Raw genomic sequence first — 17,841 nt, 5'->3', positions numbered from 1 at the left:
CTCCAGCATGTGTTTAAAAACACCTCCCCTCTCCCTTCTCAGATTCTGGACCGCAAGAATGGTGAGATTGAAGAGATGAAGAGCATGTACCGGGCCAAGCAGAAGGACTCAGAGGAGATGATCCGTAGGCTGGAGAAGAAAGGTGAGAGGTCGCAGCATTGCTAGGGTTAACTGGAAGGATGTTTATACGAGTGTCTCTGAACACTCAGCGTAAAAAGCCCAAAAAGATACAATTCCTCAAGACTACGCTGGTGTAGAGTGACGTTCTCCAGCTGTGCTGCTCAATCTAAAGTTTAATCACATAATGTGTGCCTTTTTCTACATGCTTCATTTCCTCTTGCCTGTTCCTCTCCCACTCATCTCTTCTCTTTCGTCCGTCTCTAAAAGTGTTTCATAAGAAGAGCTACCAGCCATTTGATAGAAACAGTATCTTTACTGACACTGATTTACTTGACAGCCCATCATCGAGCATGAGTGTGTGTCTATGGGTGTGTGTCTGTGTTCATCTGCACACAAACCCCCGAGGCAGGGCCAGACCGCTCCATGTGTGCTTGTGTGTGTGCTCTCCCACAGTTCAAAGTGTGCTGCGGGAATCCCAGGTCATCTGCGAGAGCAAAGAGAAGCAGATTGCCGAGCTGAAGAAGATGTCGGATCAGAGCACCGACTCCCTGAAAAACGAGTGGGAGAAGAAGGTATGAGGAAGAGTTGAAGGGCTTTCGATATTCTGCAGCCCAGCCCCCTTTAAGCAACCCTGAGCGTGAGGAAGAGCATTTGATAGCGTGAGACCAGCAGAGTTGGCTGCAAGCCGGCAGGCTCTGCTATACTGCTGTAAAAATCTTTATTCTTTCATGCTGTGCTTAACCTAGTGTGGGTTTTTTTAGTGATGAAAAATGAATGCTCTCTGCCCTGGGTAAACTGTGTTTTCACTCCTGATAGCTCGAGCTAACAGGGCTGTTAGGGCTCAATGAGATCCTAATGAGATTTCCACTCATCTCTTCTGGGTCACTTAGCACGCGATGAGCAATCTTGTGGAACAATTTATTTCGGATGTAATGATAAAAAAAACTAGTTAGCCATATAAATGATGTTTATTCCCCTTGAATGAGCATGCCCGAGGAACAAGATTTTCTGAAATGAGAAAATATAAAATGGTGACAAAAGAAATAAACCGTGGTAGGTATGGACATACAGGGAGATAGAAGTGTGACTGATGTGTTGTTATTCTGTGCTCCTCCAGCTGCATGCTGCTGTGACAGAGATGGAGCAGGAGAAGTTTGAACTGCAGAAGAAACACACAGAGAACATCCAGGAGCTGTTAGAAGACACCAACGTCAGGCTGGCCAAGATGGAGGCTGAGTATGATGCACGGTCACAGGCAACTGTGAGTACAGGAACAGCCATTGGCGTGTCTGTTTGGGATTTAGGTAATGTTCAACCTGTAAATTAAACTTTAGTTTTGTAAGCACAGTAATTATTTACAGTCATTAGGTTGTGGCTGAATCCAAACGGCATAAAACTTTTCATAACTTTACGCAGACCTCATGTAACACCCTTTAACTTGGTATACTTATGTTTATTCCACTCGCCTATGCTCATCATTTTATACGAAGGGATTGAGCATGCATGCAGCTTCAGACCAAGCATTCGGCTGCTGCTGTTGAGGAGATTCATGTTAAACAGCAGCAGGAGATTCGAGTGTTCAGACACTTAATGTGGGCAGATTATGCTCCATATCCAACACCAGACCTCCACTGGAACAAACAGGATTTTGGGTGACAAGATTGGTGTATTTTTGCATAAAACTCCTGCCTTGTTTAGCTCTAAGGCAAGCAAATACATCTGTCATACCTCTAGACATGTGACTCAAATGACTTGGTCCAAGTCCAAGTCAATTCCAAGCCATTTTTAAATGCAAGTCAAGTCACTCACTCACTCACCCCCGGTTGATGATATGAATTGTATTAAGACTATCCATATTCAGCAAAATAAATGTAAACAAACAAAAACAAATAACTTCATGAAAGTTGATTTACTTCCTACTTTCTTTTCAAACAAATAATATTCTCTCCCCATCACTTCCAAAGAGTGAAATACTGATAGCCAGGGTCAGATTGGCTTAAAGAGCTAATGCTGCAGCAAGACTACATGACGTTCAAAGTTGTCAGATGGCTTACACTACACAACTTTCTGCCTTGTTGCGAGTCTTGCATTCTATATGACCGATCAGCAACAGGAAGTCACACACCTGGCACTGCAATATCTCAAACAGAAAAGAAGGGGAGTGTCTGCTTTCATTGGCTGTGGCCCGTTCCAGGCTCTCTGACCCTTCTGCAAATCTCCTAGATATTTAGACTGCAAGATATTTAGTGGGTGTCGGCAACACGCCGGTGGGCTGTCCCCGAGCTCCTAGATTGCATCGGTAAACAGTTCACACATGGGAGTGTTTGCCAATTATGCCTCTGATCTGGGGCTTTTCGTGAGCAAAATCCCCAAAATCACAACAGCAAGCTCAGGGTTGAAATCCTGCATTGTGAACTTGGTATAAGCTGAAAACATAAAATGAACACGGACAGGCCATTCAAGTCATCGAAGAACAAATCTTTAAAGGTGCAATATGTAAAACTTAAGTGTAAAAATTTGGAGTAGTTCAATTAGCGATGGAGCTAGCCTCCTGGACTGGGAACTTGGAGCAAGGATGAATGTTGATGTTCAAGGAGCTTTGGACAGATGAGAGGAGAAGGTTTTCAAGCCTGGGACGTGTTGTTAACCCAAATTCTTCACCGTAAAATACCTCTAATTATAAGACAGTGACAGAGAGGCCATGCCATGGCTCAAATGAAGAGAGACATCCCATAACCTTAGGGTTACAATGACTCTCATATCATCTTTTATAAAGGTCTTTGATCGAAGCTTGTGTTAAATCTCATGCATGACAGTGGTCATGCTCTGAGGTGCGCGTGCACGGTTGTACATGCACCTCCTGAAGCAACAGTTTCTTTGATGTCATATGAAAGGACTCTGCTTGTAAGTGGGATCGTGCACATTTCATTAGCGGGCAACACCAGAGGCCAGGCAAATGCAGCGCTTCATAAATAGTATTGTTATCAGTATCAGCATTCATGGGCTGTCTTACATACACACATATTGCCTCTGGCCATAATCTGTCAACAGGCCCACATTTAAGAGGCATCAAACACTGGACAGTGCGTGGCCGGTGGTAAGGCCCCTCTTTTAATAATTAAGGACAGACACGGCCTCAGAGAATGAAAAGAGCCCTCTGTGACTGTAAATTAGCTGCTCTCCTGCTGTGAGTTTGGGCTGACCCTCTTTCACACATGCACACACACACACACACACACACACAGAGACACACACATTGTGGACTTTTCTTATGTGACTTTTTGAAGCACCCAGTGTGTCGTTGTTGGTATCTCAGAGCTCAATCCTGCAGAATTAACATCCTCTTGTGTTTTATTCTGAAAAGGTCACTATTTCAACTTTTAAGATACCAGTCAGAACTCAGTTTATTCAATATGCAGCGTTTTGTGCTTGTGGAATATTCAGCTCTCCTCCTTTTGACCCACTAGCTAGGAGCTTGAGTAGCTTTGAGCATTTGGTTTGTTCAGTAAATGATACTATATGCTGTTTCATGCCACTGGTACTCCTCTGCTTACTACAGTATGAGGGGGAGATGTGAAGTGCTTAATGAAAGTTCAAACTGAGGACACGATGTGAAAAGTTCGCTCAGTTCACATGAAAAGCATGCAAGCCAAGACAAAGTCAGAGTGATGATTCATGTTCATTCATATACAGCACACTGGATCTGGTTTAATAACAGTGAAATGAAGAATGCTCATCTGCCCATCGCTACCTGGTTGGGTTTCTATCCAAAGCACATCAAAGATCTCACCAGGGGCTTACAGATATGTCAGATTTTGTTATTTTTGGACCTTATCTATGCACAGGGCAGAGCAGATAGAGTGACTGAGTAGGTGTTTGAAAATAAAGACAAGCCAGTATCTGCCTAGGTATTGCGCCAGCCAAACTCTTGACTGTAGTCTGTGCACGTCCATATTCAAAGGACTGATAATGGAGATATGATTAATGTTGTCCTGCAGTGAGAGATTAACGTACATCCTCTCCTTGCTAGTCCCTAGTATTTTGTTATCTTTCATTTCTTGGAGTGTGTTCAACATATCTATGAAATTAGTTTTTTTACTTTGTTTTTTTGTGCCTGAACACTTGACACTCAACCTGTCATTTCAGAATCTTTGACCATACCCACCAGGCTCGGCCGCATGTCCAAGCTCTAACTAAAAGGGTCAACCAATTAACTGAATAACATTGATCATCTCTTCACTCTGCAATGTTCTGCTGGTAATCCTTGGGTCCTAGCATTCATGTGGATGCACCAAACACCGTTGCAGACTAAGTTCCAGCTCGGCTGGAAAATGTTCTCTGCCATAGCGTAAAAGCTGATCAGGAATGGCCCTGGGAACATGACAAAGAGCTCAGGATTCAAAGGGTCCCCTCCCAATGCCTTAGTGCCCTGGATACCACGGGCAACACCCAGAGGTCAAGTGTCCATGCCTCAATGGGTCCTAGCCAGGTACGATCAACATCAGCGCCTCCATGGACTGGACTTTTTATGTAACTTTTTGCCAGATTGATGCCTTGAGCTCTTTGTCATGGGCTACAGCCATCATGAAGTGCCATGAAAGATAGCTTTGGTGCATGTCGAAGTAGAATCCACAAGAATGGAAAGAACACAAGGTTTTCCATTCAGAACAATGTAACAAGATGATCAATGTTCGTTTCACCTGTCAGTGGTGTGGTAATGATTTTATTTGGTGTAACTGTGTTGTGTAGTACGAGCAGCCGTACAAAAAACACATCTGTCTACCCTCAGTAATAGTTATAGTAAAACAAGGGTAACAAACCTGCAGGGGTATTTGTCTGACACCTGTTCCACAAGTCTACAGTTTACTCTGCCTGCCTTTCTTAAATCTTCTGTCAGACTTTCTCCTCCACTTGCAGCTTGTCCGCCAGCACTAAAGTTTGAAACACAACATGCATGCATATACACAGTCTGACAAGCCTCAGGAGATGAGTTTTGCAGGCTGTCTTCGACTCTCTGGCTTTAAACTGTGAAAGATCATCCATCACTCCGTATGACTTTTTTAAAAATGACAAATGACACTTTATTTTCCCATCTTCAAAGACTTTTATCACTTTTGAATCTCTGACAGGGAGAGAAGCTCATAATGTGCCTTATGTAGTCTGCACTTCACACCTTGTAATTCTCCATCTAAAACACCTAATTAGGGGATGTAATTTGCTCCCCCGTCTGAGTATGTCCAGGTGTGCCCAGTCCAGCCTCAGCATTGAGAGGTGCTTCTTCTCATCTCCTGCCAGAGAGCTAAGTGTCAGCACGCGTCCCAGCAAAACACAGACCCCTTGTTCCCTTTCTTAGCACCCTACACTGCTAACACAAAGACAAAAATCTCTCTCACCAGGCTCGCCGGGCGCTGCTCTCGTACTCTTTTTCAAACACGCCGCTCCCTCCTCTGCCATCATTCCACCTCCTGTCATCGCCAGCCTCTGTCATCGTCTAGATGGACTAGCACGCTCCATCTTTAATCAACGCCCCTTCATCGCCTTTATCAGCCTGCCCGCACTGCATTCCACGCTGTCACAACCACACACGCACACACAAAACGACACACATGCACACGATGTGTGTGTGTGGGGGGGGGGACGTTTCTTTTCATCAAATGGGTGCCGGAAGAAGCTGTCTGCATCAGCTGGACTTTGATCATTGTCTTTATAGAAAGACAATGAAATAAAGGTGCACAGTTGAGTTTTCCTGTTCATTAAAATTTTCTAAATCTATTTAATTATGTAGAACATTAGTTGAAACTTGTCACTCAACAGTGTGTTCACATTTGGAGGTAGGTTATGAATATACAGCTATTTATACGAGAATACCAAGGTTTGAAACATGAAAGTATTGACCCTGTATTGCCTGTTTTGCCACGTGTTGATCCTAATGTCAGAGCTGGGGAAACAAGGCGAAACAGTGGCTGGAGGTTTTACAGCTCTAGAAAATGTTTCGAAGGCACACAATTCAACTTCAGAAACAACTGCAGTTGAGCTTTTGTAGACTGGATGAACAATACAGTCGGAAATATTTTGACATGATAAGATCTTTCCCTGTGCAGCATCCAGAGGCTTTTTCTGCTAGTTTGACCTTTGCTACAGTTTGTATAGCTAAGATGTTTTTGTTTTTGATTACTCACACATCTTCAGAGAATACCAGTGCAAAACAGTCTATTTCAAGTCCAGCCTTCGCTTTAGACTTCATCATAAGTACAAAAAAAGGTCAGCAGGAAATGCCTATAAACTTATAAGAATTTATGGTTTAAATGAGATATTTAGCAAAATCATTTTAAATGTGTATATTATGGAACAGGATCAAGTCAGAGAGGCGGTGAGCTACATTGTTCGCCACATTCTTTAATACTAGGATTCTGGTTTCTGTGTCTGACCTCACCGCGGGCGCACACAGTCCTCTGACCCATGACATCTTTCTCTGACTGGTGCCCTTTAGTGGTTCAAGCTGTTTGGTTTAGTGGTGTCTGTGTATGCTTGCGGTTCAGGAGCAAACAGTGCGCGAGCTGGAGATGCGGGTGAAACATCTATCGGTGGAGGTGGAGAAGGGCAACGCGCTGCGCCAGAAGGTGACACAGGAGAAGGCCCAGTTGGAGATCCACATTGCATCCATCGTTGCCGAACTGCAGGAGGCCAACAGACGGTGTGTGTAAAATAAGAAGCAATGGAGAAATGTGAAAGGAGTGTGGAAAGAGCGATATTTCTTCTAACTTGCTTGAGGTCTTAAGGAATCAGCAGCTATCGATAGCAAAAGTGTAATTGTTTTGAAAAGGAACAAGTCAGCGTATGTATTAACCTCCCTGTCATGCTCTAAACTGTCCACAGAAATACGATTCTGCAGAAGGAGAAGGATCAGCAGCGTGAGCAGCACGAGCAGACTGTGCAGAAGCTCCAGGCCAAACACGAAGCTGACATGAGCCACTTACATCAGGAACACGCACTGTCTGCTGCAAAGGTCAACACAAGACATGGCTCTGCCTACCAGCCTGCTAAATGTACTTTTTGATTAATGCAAAATCCCAAACTGTATTTTTTTCCCCAATTTCCTCCTTGTTTTTCTCCTTCAGGCCTCTGAGGTGATGGAGGACTTTGAGAAAACTGTAGCTCAGTTCAAGCAGCAGCTCCTGGACATAGAACATCGGAGACACCAGGAAGTTAGGGTATGATTTAGGCGGTGGGCTGTTACTGTATGTATGCCAGCTATGGAAACGCTTCAAGGTACAGCTGTCTCGCCCTTGTGTGATGTTTCCACGTATCATTTCTGCTTTCTTTCAGGATCAAGGGATAAAGTTTCAACAGGAAAAAGATGAACTGCAGATCAACTGTGAGAAGAAGGTAGCGTGTGTACTTACTGCTCCTTCATGAAAACTGATCCACCGATCTCCATAGCCTGTGTTGTTGCATTAAAAAGCCCTGGACAAAGTTATTCCGGTCAAGTGGAGATCAAAGCCCAGAGTCACGTATTCCTTTTCGTATTCCTTACTTTCAGATTTTATGTCTGGTCTCGTAAAATCAGAGCTGCGATTAACAGGTAGATGTAGAGCTGGACGGAGAAGAAAGAGGAGGATTTGTAATTTAGCATAAGCGTTATTAGGCTAAGAGAGTTGAGATTGAGAAATATAAGCAAATCAGGATTTACTTGTGGAGTCACTCAGCAAAAGAAGAAATTCAAAAGGGACATTTTTCCATCACTGTGCCGAGGTGTACACTTAATTGCCCCTTTACTCTGGTCTTTACTTTTGAGAGCCCCTCTTCAAAGCCACAGAGCAGCCGTAAACCATAAAGTGAGGAGAACATTGTTAATGATCTGAGCCGGACCAGACCAGCGCAGGCCAGACTGCTCAGGTGAAAATCAGATTTTAAAGACCTGCTGCACCTGGGTCATCTTCAAAGTGCGACACTTATAATATGAGTGCTGGTGGCAGGCTGGCATTGATGGGGGGCCCCTCCGGCTGATACACCTGCAAGAACTTAGCAGGCCTCTGTGCACTTCATTCAGGGTCAGGGAGAATTTAAATTAAGCACCTCTCTCTAAAAGAAAAGCAGTTTGATGTCTTTGTGTTTTCCTCAAACGGTCTGATTTTGTTGCTGTCCCTGTTATCCACCTGTGTTGTTTTTTGTTTTTTTTTTCCTTCTTCCCTCTGCAAGGTGACACTAGATGAAAACAATGAAAGAAAGCGGAGTCAGTCATTCATTTTCCATTTTGTTTCCCTGGCAAAGATTCCCTTTTCCACTCTTCAGGAGTAGTAAATGAAACACATAAAAGAGGCCAGGGTACGGTATCTGGACATAAGAAAAGGCCCATATGGCTGCCATAGATCCAGAGTGAGAGGCCCTCTGTGCAGGCAGATATGCTCAGATGGTACTTTTGATGGGGTGATGGAGAAAAGCGACGAGACCAGATGCACAAGGTCATAGGCAGGAGAGCTTTGTTGAGTGATGTTTGATGGTGTCTGCTGTTGCACTCACTTACACTCTCTCTCTCTCTCTCTCTCTCTCTCTCTCTCTCTCTCTCTCTCTCTCTCTCTGTCTCTCTCTCTCTCTCTCTCTCTCTCTCTCTCTCTCTCTCTCTCTCTCTCTCTCTCTCTCTCTCTCCACGTATCTCTCCCTCTCTATACACCTCTGTCTCTCCCTCAGGTTTTGGCCATCCACAGCGAAGCAGAAAAAGATCGAACAGAAGCCAAGAGGAAGATAGCCAAACTCGAAGATGCACTCAGGTACAATGGCAAAGACCAAAACAAAAGTGTTATTTGTTGTGTCAAGCACTAATATCAGTGTTACATCTGAGTTGGCACACAGCATTAGTATAACAAATGCTGTAATTTAGAACACTCCTTCAAGCTGTATTTATAAAACTGTTGGTCTAATTGGTTGGTTATTAAAGCAGCTACAAGGCACTTTAATTTTTTGTTCATTCTGGGGGCCCCTTTGGACAAAAGCAGTATGAGACCCACTGCCTCCTGTCATAAAGATAGTGTGTGCTAGTGAAGTGCTATAGCGGCCTGCTCACTGCAGGATGGGGACCCCGGGTAAAAGCGTCGTGAAAGCGTTTGTTTTGGAAGCAGTTGAAAGAAAGACACATTAAATGCCCATCCAGGGACAATTGCAGATAAGCTTTGGCTGTAAATGCTGTAGTGTGTGAAAGGTTATGCTACATACAAATGAACATTAAATAATAAGTAATACTGCTTTTTCTGCGATAAACACAGATTTTCAACTTTCTAGTGCCATTTTACACCTAGGTTAGCCTACAGATGATAGATTTGTTTTTCTCTGTAATAGTTATTTCATTGAGAAAGCTCAATTTATCAATAACAGCCTGTAATGTTAATCTTCTCTGTGTGTGCATTTTTGTGTGTGCGCACGTGTGTGTGTATGCACGCGCGTGTGTGTGGTCCTCCTCCTTTGTGAGTGTTTGACATACTGGTCCAAGGCACACCATCAGCATGTCAGCCAGTGTGTGTAAATGTGCGTGTGTTTTGCAAATGGGTGAAGTTGACATGAAACGAGAGCTGGAGCAATGAACCGTACAGATACAATAACACTGGAATATGTGTGCGAAGTAGTGCACAAAGCCTCTCAGAATATCATCAAACCTCAAACGCGGTGATGGTGCCTGGGGTTATTTGACAGGTTATGGACACATTTCCTGCTTTATTAGTGTTTGTACTGACATTGCCCCCTTTAGTCATGACATTTCCAACAGCTAGTGGAGCATTTATCCCACAATTATTAGTATCACACATTTGAGCCTTGACTTTGTGGTTTCAAACTTTATTAGAGAGTTGTTTATGTCTGCAGACTTGAGTCTTTGATCATACCAACAGTGTGTATGAATTCTGATTTAAGGTGGAGTTTGGCTTTAACAAGCCAACCCTTGCACAATCTCTTTGATCTTTTTTTATAACTGTGAGGAGTACAGTTAGAGTTGAGAGCCTGGAAGCTGTGTTGAGAAGTTGTTTCAGAGCTTCACGTGTGATAGGCATTTGTGTTGTCTTGAGGAAAACCAAATCTTACTGTAGATCGAATAGTCTCTACACTAATAAACTGATCACAATATGGAGAAATGTCATGTGACTGTAGATGTAAGATGTCATAAAGAAAAGTCAGTTGTTACGCATGTTATGCATTCAAATATGTGAATGTTACTCTAATTTCTGCACAATTGTGGAAAGGACTACCATGTAAAATTAAAGGGATTGGTCATAATCAGAACCCTCAGACATGTTTTAGCACCTTTCAGCACACAGTTTTTTTGGTTTGAAAATGTCACTGTTTGTCACAAATTATCATTTAATGAGACTTTAGCTTAGTCTTGGTTTGTCACAGCAGAAAAAGCAAAAGTGAACCTGATGCTAGTGTCAAGGGATCATTTTTATTCATTTTCCCAGTAAGACATTCTGGCGAGCCAGTATGCAAAATATCAGGGACCCGGAAATGGCAGACTGCAGCCATTAATAATTAATGTTTACCAGCCTCGACAGCGTCGGCTGGTAATGTTTTCAGTTTGTGAGTCTGTGTATGTGTGTGTCATCATGGCATAATGTGGTCCTGGAAACACTGTTTGTAGTGTGAAGCAGCACAGAAGCCGTTTCAGGTATTTTGACAGGTGTTTATATGTTTGTCTATCCATAGACAGTTTTTTGTCAGTGGGATAGAGTCACAATCGTCCAAGCTGAAACTTTCAAGTTGTGTAATTGAAGTAAAAATTAAGGTCAAGTTTGAAAATGGGAGTGGTCCAAGGCGACCGGAATTAGGCAGGTAGGAAGTAAGAAAAATGGTCAGTGTTCCCCCAATGTTACAACTCTTGGCCATATTTGTTAAAGTGGCAGATCACTTTAACCCAGTTCCAGTCATTTATGTCCACTCCAGAGTAGCTGTTATTGTTTACACCTTGTCTGTCCGTCTGTCGACATCTTTTGTTACCAGCACTGAAAGATACAGACTTGAAACTTTACAGGTCTGTAGCTGAGATCGTAATGAAGGCCTTGCCTCCAAGTATGATTTGAATGAGGGGGCCGAAAGTAGTGCCCCCCCACTGATCAAAATGAAGGTCAAGTTTGAAGATGGCTGTTGTTCTACCCATGAGCACTGAGTAGTTATGTAGTAATGTACTACTGAGTAGTCATGGGTTGGAACGTTATCATGTTAACGGGAGTCATGGCTTATGTGATCGTAAACAGAGTAAAAGTAATGTTTCAGATGATAATTCTATTAATTTTGAACCCATCTCTTGCACTTCCTATAGTTTGTAACTCTAATTGGCAGAGAGCTAAGTTTGTGTAATAATTACCTCCCTTTGCGACTTCCTACTCTTACACTTTAGCTCTGTAACTCCCTCCAGAATTACGCGCGCTGCTGAGAGCGTAGACTTCAAGAGCCAACCAACCAGTCAGCCGGTCAGTACATTCCACATGGTAATTAATCCCATACTGGACCACATTACTTTGTCACAAGCAGATTACACTTTCCCTGGAGGAACTATAGTATGTTCTGCACAATTGGACGCAGCGCCCATTCAACAACCTCAGCTCCAGCTCCAATCATACAAAGCCAAGGCCGGTTGCAGTGCCATCACCCCATTTGAGACGCGTTCAACTGTTTGTCACAATATGAGAGCATCCCAGAGGCAGTGGATTAGATAGAATAGTTGAGAGTGGCTGCATTTGCTTTTTTTTTTTGTTTTTTTCCTTGGGTCCTCATCAATGGCTCAAGGCGCTTTGTGTCATTGCCAAGACTTTTTAAATGGCCTCTAAAAACAAGGAAACATTTTTCCCGTGATTCAGAAATTGTATTAACCTGTAGGACGCAGTAATTATTACAGTTCCTTTGTGTTTCCGTCTTTGAAACAACATGAAAACAAGTTTTTGCAGTTTGGTGGTGTTTAGTATTCAGAGTAAAGATCGCAAAGGGACATTGACGGTTGTGCCTGCTTATTGTTTCGTGCTTGTCATTGTCAGCCCGGCAACAGAGGACAAGCTTAAACGCAGCAGACAGATCCGTTTGTGCATAAATTATCCTTGTTGTTAGTATCAGTAACGAGCCAGTCATTCCCTCGTTTAGTGTTAAACACTGAGAAACGGCAAGTGGCCCATCGGGCTCTTAGCTAATTAAGTACTCAGGCGCTGCACACACATGCGCATGCACACACTTGCGCACGCACACACACACTAAGCAGTCTGGTGTCTGTTACCTGCCTGCTGTCGTGGCAACACTGAGGGCCTTTAAAGGCGATCCAGGAGAACTTCAAAGTCAAAGCAAGACCGCACGCAGGTGTGTGTGTGTGTGTGTGTGTGTGTGTGTGTGTGTGTGTGTGTGTGTGAGTGTGTGTGAGTGTGAAGACCGGAGGATGGATGATGAAATTAAACAAGTAGAACTGCTAAACATGCCAGCCATGTTCCAGATCCTGCGTGGTATGTGCACTGTGTTATGATGTGTATTATCTGTTTGTTGACTTCCACAATCTATCTTTAAGATATATTAAGAGATCAACACAGAGCTACTGATAACAGTTCCTACGCTCTGATATTTTATTTCCTCTATGTTTAAGTAAGACGTCAACCGATGATGACTGCGTTGGCAGTTCGGATTATCGTTGTTCATATGTAACATATATATAGCTGATGTCTCTCCACGCTTCTCGCCCACTCTTTCTTTCCAGCAAGAAAACGAAAAATCACCGTCCTGCCATGCAAATACGCATTGCTGTGTCAATTTGAGTTCTGCGTTACTATAGCAACAACAACAGAAAGCACTACAAAGCCGTGCGGAGAACAAGTTTCTCTCCTTTTCTTTCATCCCGATGCGCCTCAGATCATTACAGGGCATTAGCATAGAGATGGAGAGATGCACCACAGAGGGGTAGAAAAAAGGAGAGTGGGGGGTGGCTCATCTTGGGAACAGCTTGCCCGCCTTTGCAGCAGTGACCTCCAAATCACAATTTAAAAACATCAGAAAATCACCTGAATGTTTAATGTAGGGAAAAGGAAAAAAACAGCTGGTCTATTTCTAGATTACGCTGTGTCCCTTTTTTTTTTGCCCTCCCCCTAGCTCTCCCTCCCATACAATTCCAGTCCCCCTTCCTGCCACTTGGCACCCAACCGGCTTTATCAAAACCACATGCCTGCAAAGGTTGTGGCGCAGGGTTGTCGCAACTCTGGCTGTGTAACTTCTGCTCAGTTTGATCGTTTATGGTTTTGAGCGGCAGCTGGAGGGAAAGTGTGTCCAAACCTGCGCACGCACTCACACTGTCATGAGCAGGATGTGGCGAATTTACACCAAAAGTTGAATTTTCTCTCTCCACTGTCGTTTCACTTCCTCACGACTCTACACCACGCTTTTGTAATCAGCGCTTGAGACGTAAAAACAGATTTGTTGGCAGGGTTTTAAATAGTGTGTGTGTCACTTTTTGTTTGTGCCTGCATGCCCACATGCTCGCATGAGATAGTCCCCCTCTCCTCTAAAAGGTGAAGGATGCATCCAGTATCGTTTTTCATGTTATTTTGCATGTGTGCATGCACAGCTGTGTCTGTGTGTGCGTGCGTGTGTGTGTGTGTGTGTGTGTGTGTGTGTGTGTGTGTGTGTGTGTGTGTGTGTGTGTGTGCACGCCTGCCTTTTGAAGTGGTCTTATCTTTATCAGCATTCCTCTCCCATGACAGGAGGGATGGAGGGAAGCAAGGGTGGTGGTGGTGGTGGTGGTGGTGGTGGTTGTCCGGAGAGGGACCAGAGGCGGCCGAGCGGAGGCCCAGTTAGCACTGAGGTGCAGGAGCAGGTGGAGGTATGGATCCTGAATATTAAAAAGCTTCACTGAGGGCTCGATATTTACTCCCATGGCAGCTGCATTGCAAGGCATTGTTGGAGATGGGTTAAGCGCCTGTTCGATACCACGGACCCTGCCTCCTTTCTAGCTTCAAACAGTGTTTTGGGGACCTTATATTCCTCTAAGAACAACTTGTTTATTCAGTTATGGAAAAGATAAAGTTTCTTTGTATTATTACCTCATTAATATTGTAAATATTAAAATGAATAACCAAAACTACATAGTGCCCCTTTAACGGGGTCCTGTAGCAGACATGGAAACATAAATGCAATTCCAATGGAAAAAGATAATTAATGTATCAACTAGAAAAGCTATTTGTTGTAGTATTGGGTGCAGTGCTAGCCTCTGTTATCACTGCAGGAATGTCTAATAGAGCAGTGGTTCTTTCTGTCCTCCTGATACTAAATTAAGTGAATAGATAATGAGGCAGATAATAAGTTTCTAATCTGGAAGAAGAAATTAATAGTCATCCTGGCATTTAGCTATAATTTGTCATATCTGATCATCGCACTATGCTCATATCACTTAAATCACGTAATATGTGCCCCTGATTGATATCATGACATGTTCATGGTGTAATGATGTTAAATGCCTCGCCTTGCCTGCGTTATTAACACATATAACCTTATTTGACTTTCTTACATTAAGTTAGCTCACTTACAAATGCACACTGACAGTGTGAATAATTACCAAAGCAGACGCAAGCTATTTCATGCAATGGAAGTGACTGAATGTGGATAGATAGTCTTTAGGGCTTTCCTTGTTTCATTGAAAACCTTCCGGCTTCCATTGCATAATGTTCTGGATATGTAAATACTGTATATTGACTTTAGGGACTCATGCCAAGTTGATTTAGCATATTATGCTGTAGTCTGCATAATTCATGAAGCCAAATAGCATCTAAATGCACAGAGAAGCAGGAAAATCCCTGTTCAAAATCATGTCATGAGTAAAACGTCTCCTCTTCTTTTTTCTTCCTCTTCTTCTTCAACTCCAAGCATTTTTTTTATAATAACATCACACCATCTGGTGCATTTTTGCTTTTCTTTGCTTTAGGCACTGTTTGAGTTGCATGTATACAAAGAATACATAATGCCCTTAACTTCGACACATCTCAGCTCCACCAAAGCAGAAAAGAGCTGTATAGAAATATTTAATAACTCTGAAGAACTCCAGAGCTTTTTTTGAAGTATGAGAAGACAAACATCTAGTGTGTCGTTATGTTCTGTCCCACCCACATGTTTATCCACCCACATAGTGGTACTGTCAGCCTGGGCTGCACCAGATTCCTCTTCATCCTCTTCTCTCTCCATAGGGTGTTGGGTTTGGCTTTGACGCACCAACTAGCTTGAAGGAAAGTCGCTGGTTTCATCCCCAGTGTGGATGGCAGTGCACAGGCTTCAAAGGGAGACAGTTTGTGTAAATGAATTGAAATGTCCATGGCCATGGCAAGGCACTAAGTCTCCCCCCTTCTTGAGCTTGCAGTGATCTGCAGCTAATGCTTTTCTTGAGCTTCTGTTGAATTCATTTTCATAATAGATCAAGTGTTCGGTCTAAAAGATATAAGAAAATAGTGAAAAGGTCCTCACAGGTCTTTTTTTTTTTTTTTTTTTTTTGCTCTATCAGACCAACAGTTTAAAACTCAAAAAATGAAGACTAAGAGTAGCTAATGATCAGCTTAAGATCCACAGAACTGGTGTATATACTGACAGTATAGCATAGTACCAGGAGATTGAAGCTTAATTTAAGAGTAAGCAAATGTGAGGTTGGTAGCAGCACTCTGGTGAGGCAACTGTTCCCTGGTGTGCCCTGATGATACTGTGGGAGACAGATAATGCTAACGAAGACGCATCCTTTATACATATGTGGCCATTTTGTTTCATATCTTGGTGTGAAATGCTGTTTATAGACAGGCGACGTTTGAAAAGCAGTTTTTAAAACCATCAAGCTTGCCGATTCCCTGTTTTCTGCTCTCCCTTTTTAACTCTTTCTCTCTTCGCCTTTAATATTTTCTCGCCCCTCTGCTGTCTCTGTGTTGTGTTCACTTATTTGTGGTCTGTCTCCTATTCTGTGTCTGTTTCTGTCTTTCTCTCTCTCTCTGTCTCCCTCCCTCCCTTTCTCTTTCTCTGGGGATGCGGATGAAAACCAAGCCTGTTTTATTTTTTCTTCAGAGGGCGCTGAATATTTCAGTTTTGCATTTTCTCTCCCTTTTTTTTTTTGTGCTCCCTCTTTTTTTTCCAGGCCCCTTTGATGTGTCTGTGGATTCGTTATCATTCCGTTTGGATGAGCTCACAGACGCAGATGCGCACACACACAGACACGCTCTCACTCTCTGTCTTTTTATACTAGAGACCAGAGGCATCCACATGCAAGCATGCATTCTAGTCTGTTTGTCAGTCTTTTCCATGCGCTGCTCCACCCACATCACAGCCCATACAATCCTTAAATACTCTGCTTACATGAAAAGAATATTTGCATAAGCAATTACAGTCCTTTCTCTGTGCATTAACTTTAATGTGTACTCTTGTATTAACTGTACGTGTATATAAATGTTTATATACACCAGCTTCCTTGTGTCTGTATGCGGAGCATGCGGTGCACGCACAGGCGGCACGTGGCATCATGTGGTTAGGGGCTGTCCGGAAAACGCCGGCATCCCTGCACCCCTCCTGTCTGCCAGGCGGCTGGATGGCGGAAGCTCTTTCACCCTTTTCGAGCACAAACACTCCTCTCTCCTCGCCTCCCGCTCTCTTCCTCCCCTTTAAACAGCCGTTTAGGAACGAGGGATGAGAGGACTTCCTCTTTAGAGAAGGCACATCTTTAATTTGAGCCTCCTCTCCTTCCACTTTTCTGACCAGAGATCCATTTAAAGCCAACGGGCCTCCCTGGTGCTGGCACTCCTCTCCTTCCTTACCCTCTCTGTTTTCTCCCTGCCAGGCCTCCCTGATTCATTTTTTTTCTTTCACCCTCTGTCCTCTCATCTCACCCTCATTGCTCTGTTATTGATGGTGACACGCTGTCTACTGCTCTAGTGACCACACACACACACAGAAACACACACACAGAGTTATTCTAAGAGGAATCACCGAAGCTGCCATGTGCTCACCTGCTCTCCTCGGCTTTAGAGCATAATATGTTTCAGTCTGTCTCACACTTGAAGTTAGGTGCAGTGAATTTTTTCGGTGTATCCTCAGAGGTATAGGCCCAGCAGCCAGCTCCGACTTAGTCATAGTGCATTCCTTGAGTAGGGTTGTCAGTCACACGCTGAGTTTGGTACTGTGGCTGTTGAACAAAGACCCATATACACACGTGTGCAACCCCCCCACACACACACACACGCAAGACAGACACCCAATGCATTTCTGCTCTGCCTTGGAAGTTTAAAAAACTTGCTATTTCTGTGACATCCTCTTTTCCGTCCTCTCTCTTTTCCTCTGTCTTTCTTTTTTCCATCTTCGTCTCTCCACATATCCTTTGTGTCTGTCTGAGCCCGGAAGGCAGTCATGCAACGAGACTGATTAATAATTACAGAGTACACAAAATTGGGAGAGGAGAAAAAAAAACAATTTCTTTGTCGTTTGATGTCCGACATGAGAGAGACCAAAATTACAAAGAGACAGAGCACTATAAAGAGGAGCGAAAGCTTGCACATTCCTTTTTCAATCCTCTGCTCCTGTTCTTGCTTCTTTTTTTCTATTGCCTGCTTTTCATTTAGCTGTTTTTATCTCCTCTGTCTTCCTCTGTTTCTGTTTTTTCATTCATTTCTCTATCTTTATAAGCCTTCAGAGTTGTTGCTTTGATTAAGGGAAGTGATTAATCACTCTTCAAAAATGCAAACTTTGTGTATGTGT

General features: G+C 43.3%; 1 protein-coding gene across 6 annotated transcripts in view; it reads left to right on the top strand.

Moving 5' to 3' along the window:
* Positions 1–17,841, top strand: part of cep112 (centrosomal protein 112) — a 107,324-nt gene that overhangs the window by 23,952 nt on the left and 65,531 nt on the right. For all 6 annotated transcript variants that reach the window (XR_003982748.1, XM_030408351.1, XM_030408352.1 and 3 more), the window contains 8 exons: positions 43–142; positions 574–692; positions 1,238–1,381; positions 6,660–6,814; positions 6,997–7,126; positions 7,239–7,331; positions 7,447–7,506; positions 8,809–8,888. Coding sequence is in view for 5 of the 6 variants with exons in the window: in XM_030408351.1 (XP_030264211.1) it covers positions 43–142; positions 574–692; positions 1,238–1,381; positions 6,660–6,814; positions 6,997–7,126; positions 7,239–7,331; positions 7,447–7,506; positions 8,809–8,888 (881 nt within the window). In the remaining variant the exon portion in view is untranslated. The remainder of the gene's footprint in view (positions 1–42; positions 143–573; positions 693–1,237; positions 1,382–6,659; positions 6,815–6,996; positions 7,127–7,238; positions 7,332–7,446; positions 7,507–8,808; positions 8,889–17,841) is intronic.

The sequence above is a fragment of the Sparus aurata genome, chromosome 23 (genome assembly GCF_900880675.1).
Source record: "Sparus aurata chromosome 23, fSpaAur1.1, whole genome shotgun sequence".
Lineage (NCBI taxonomy): Eukaryota > Metazoa > Chordata > Actinopteri > Spariformes > Sparidae > Sparus > Sparus aurata.
Note: the sequence above shows the minus strand (reverse complement) of the source record. Positions and strands in the feature narration are given on the sequence as shown.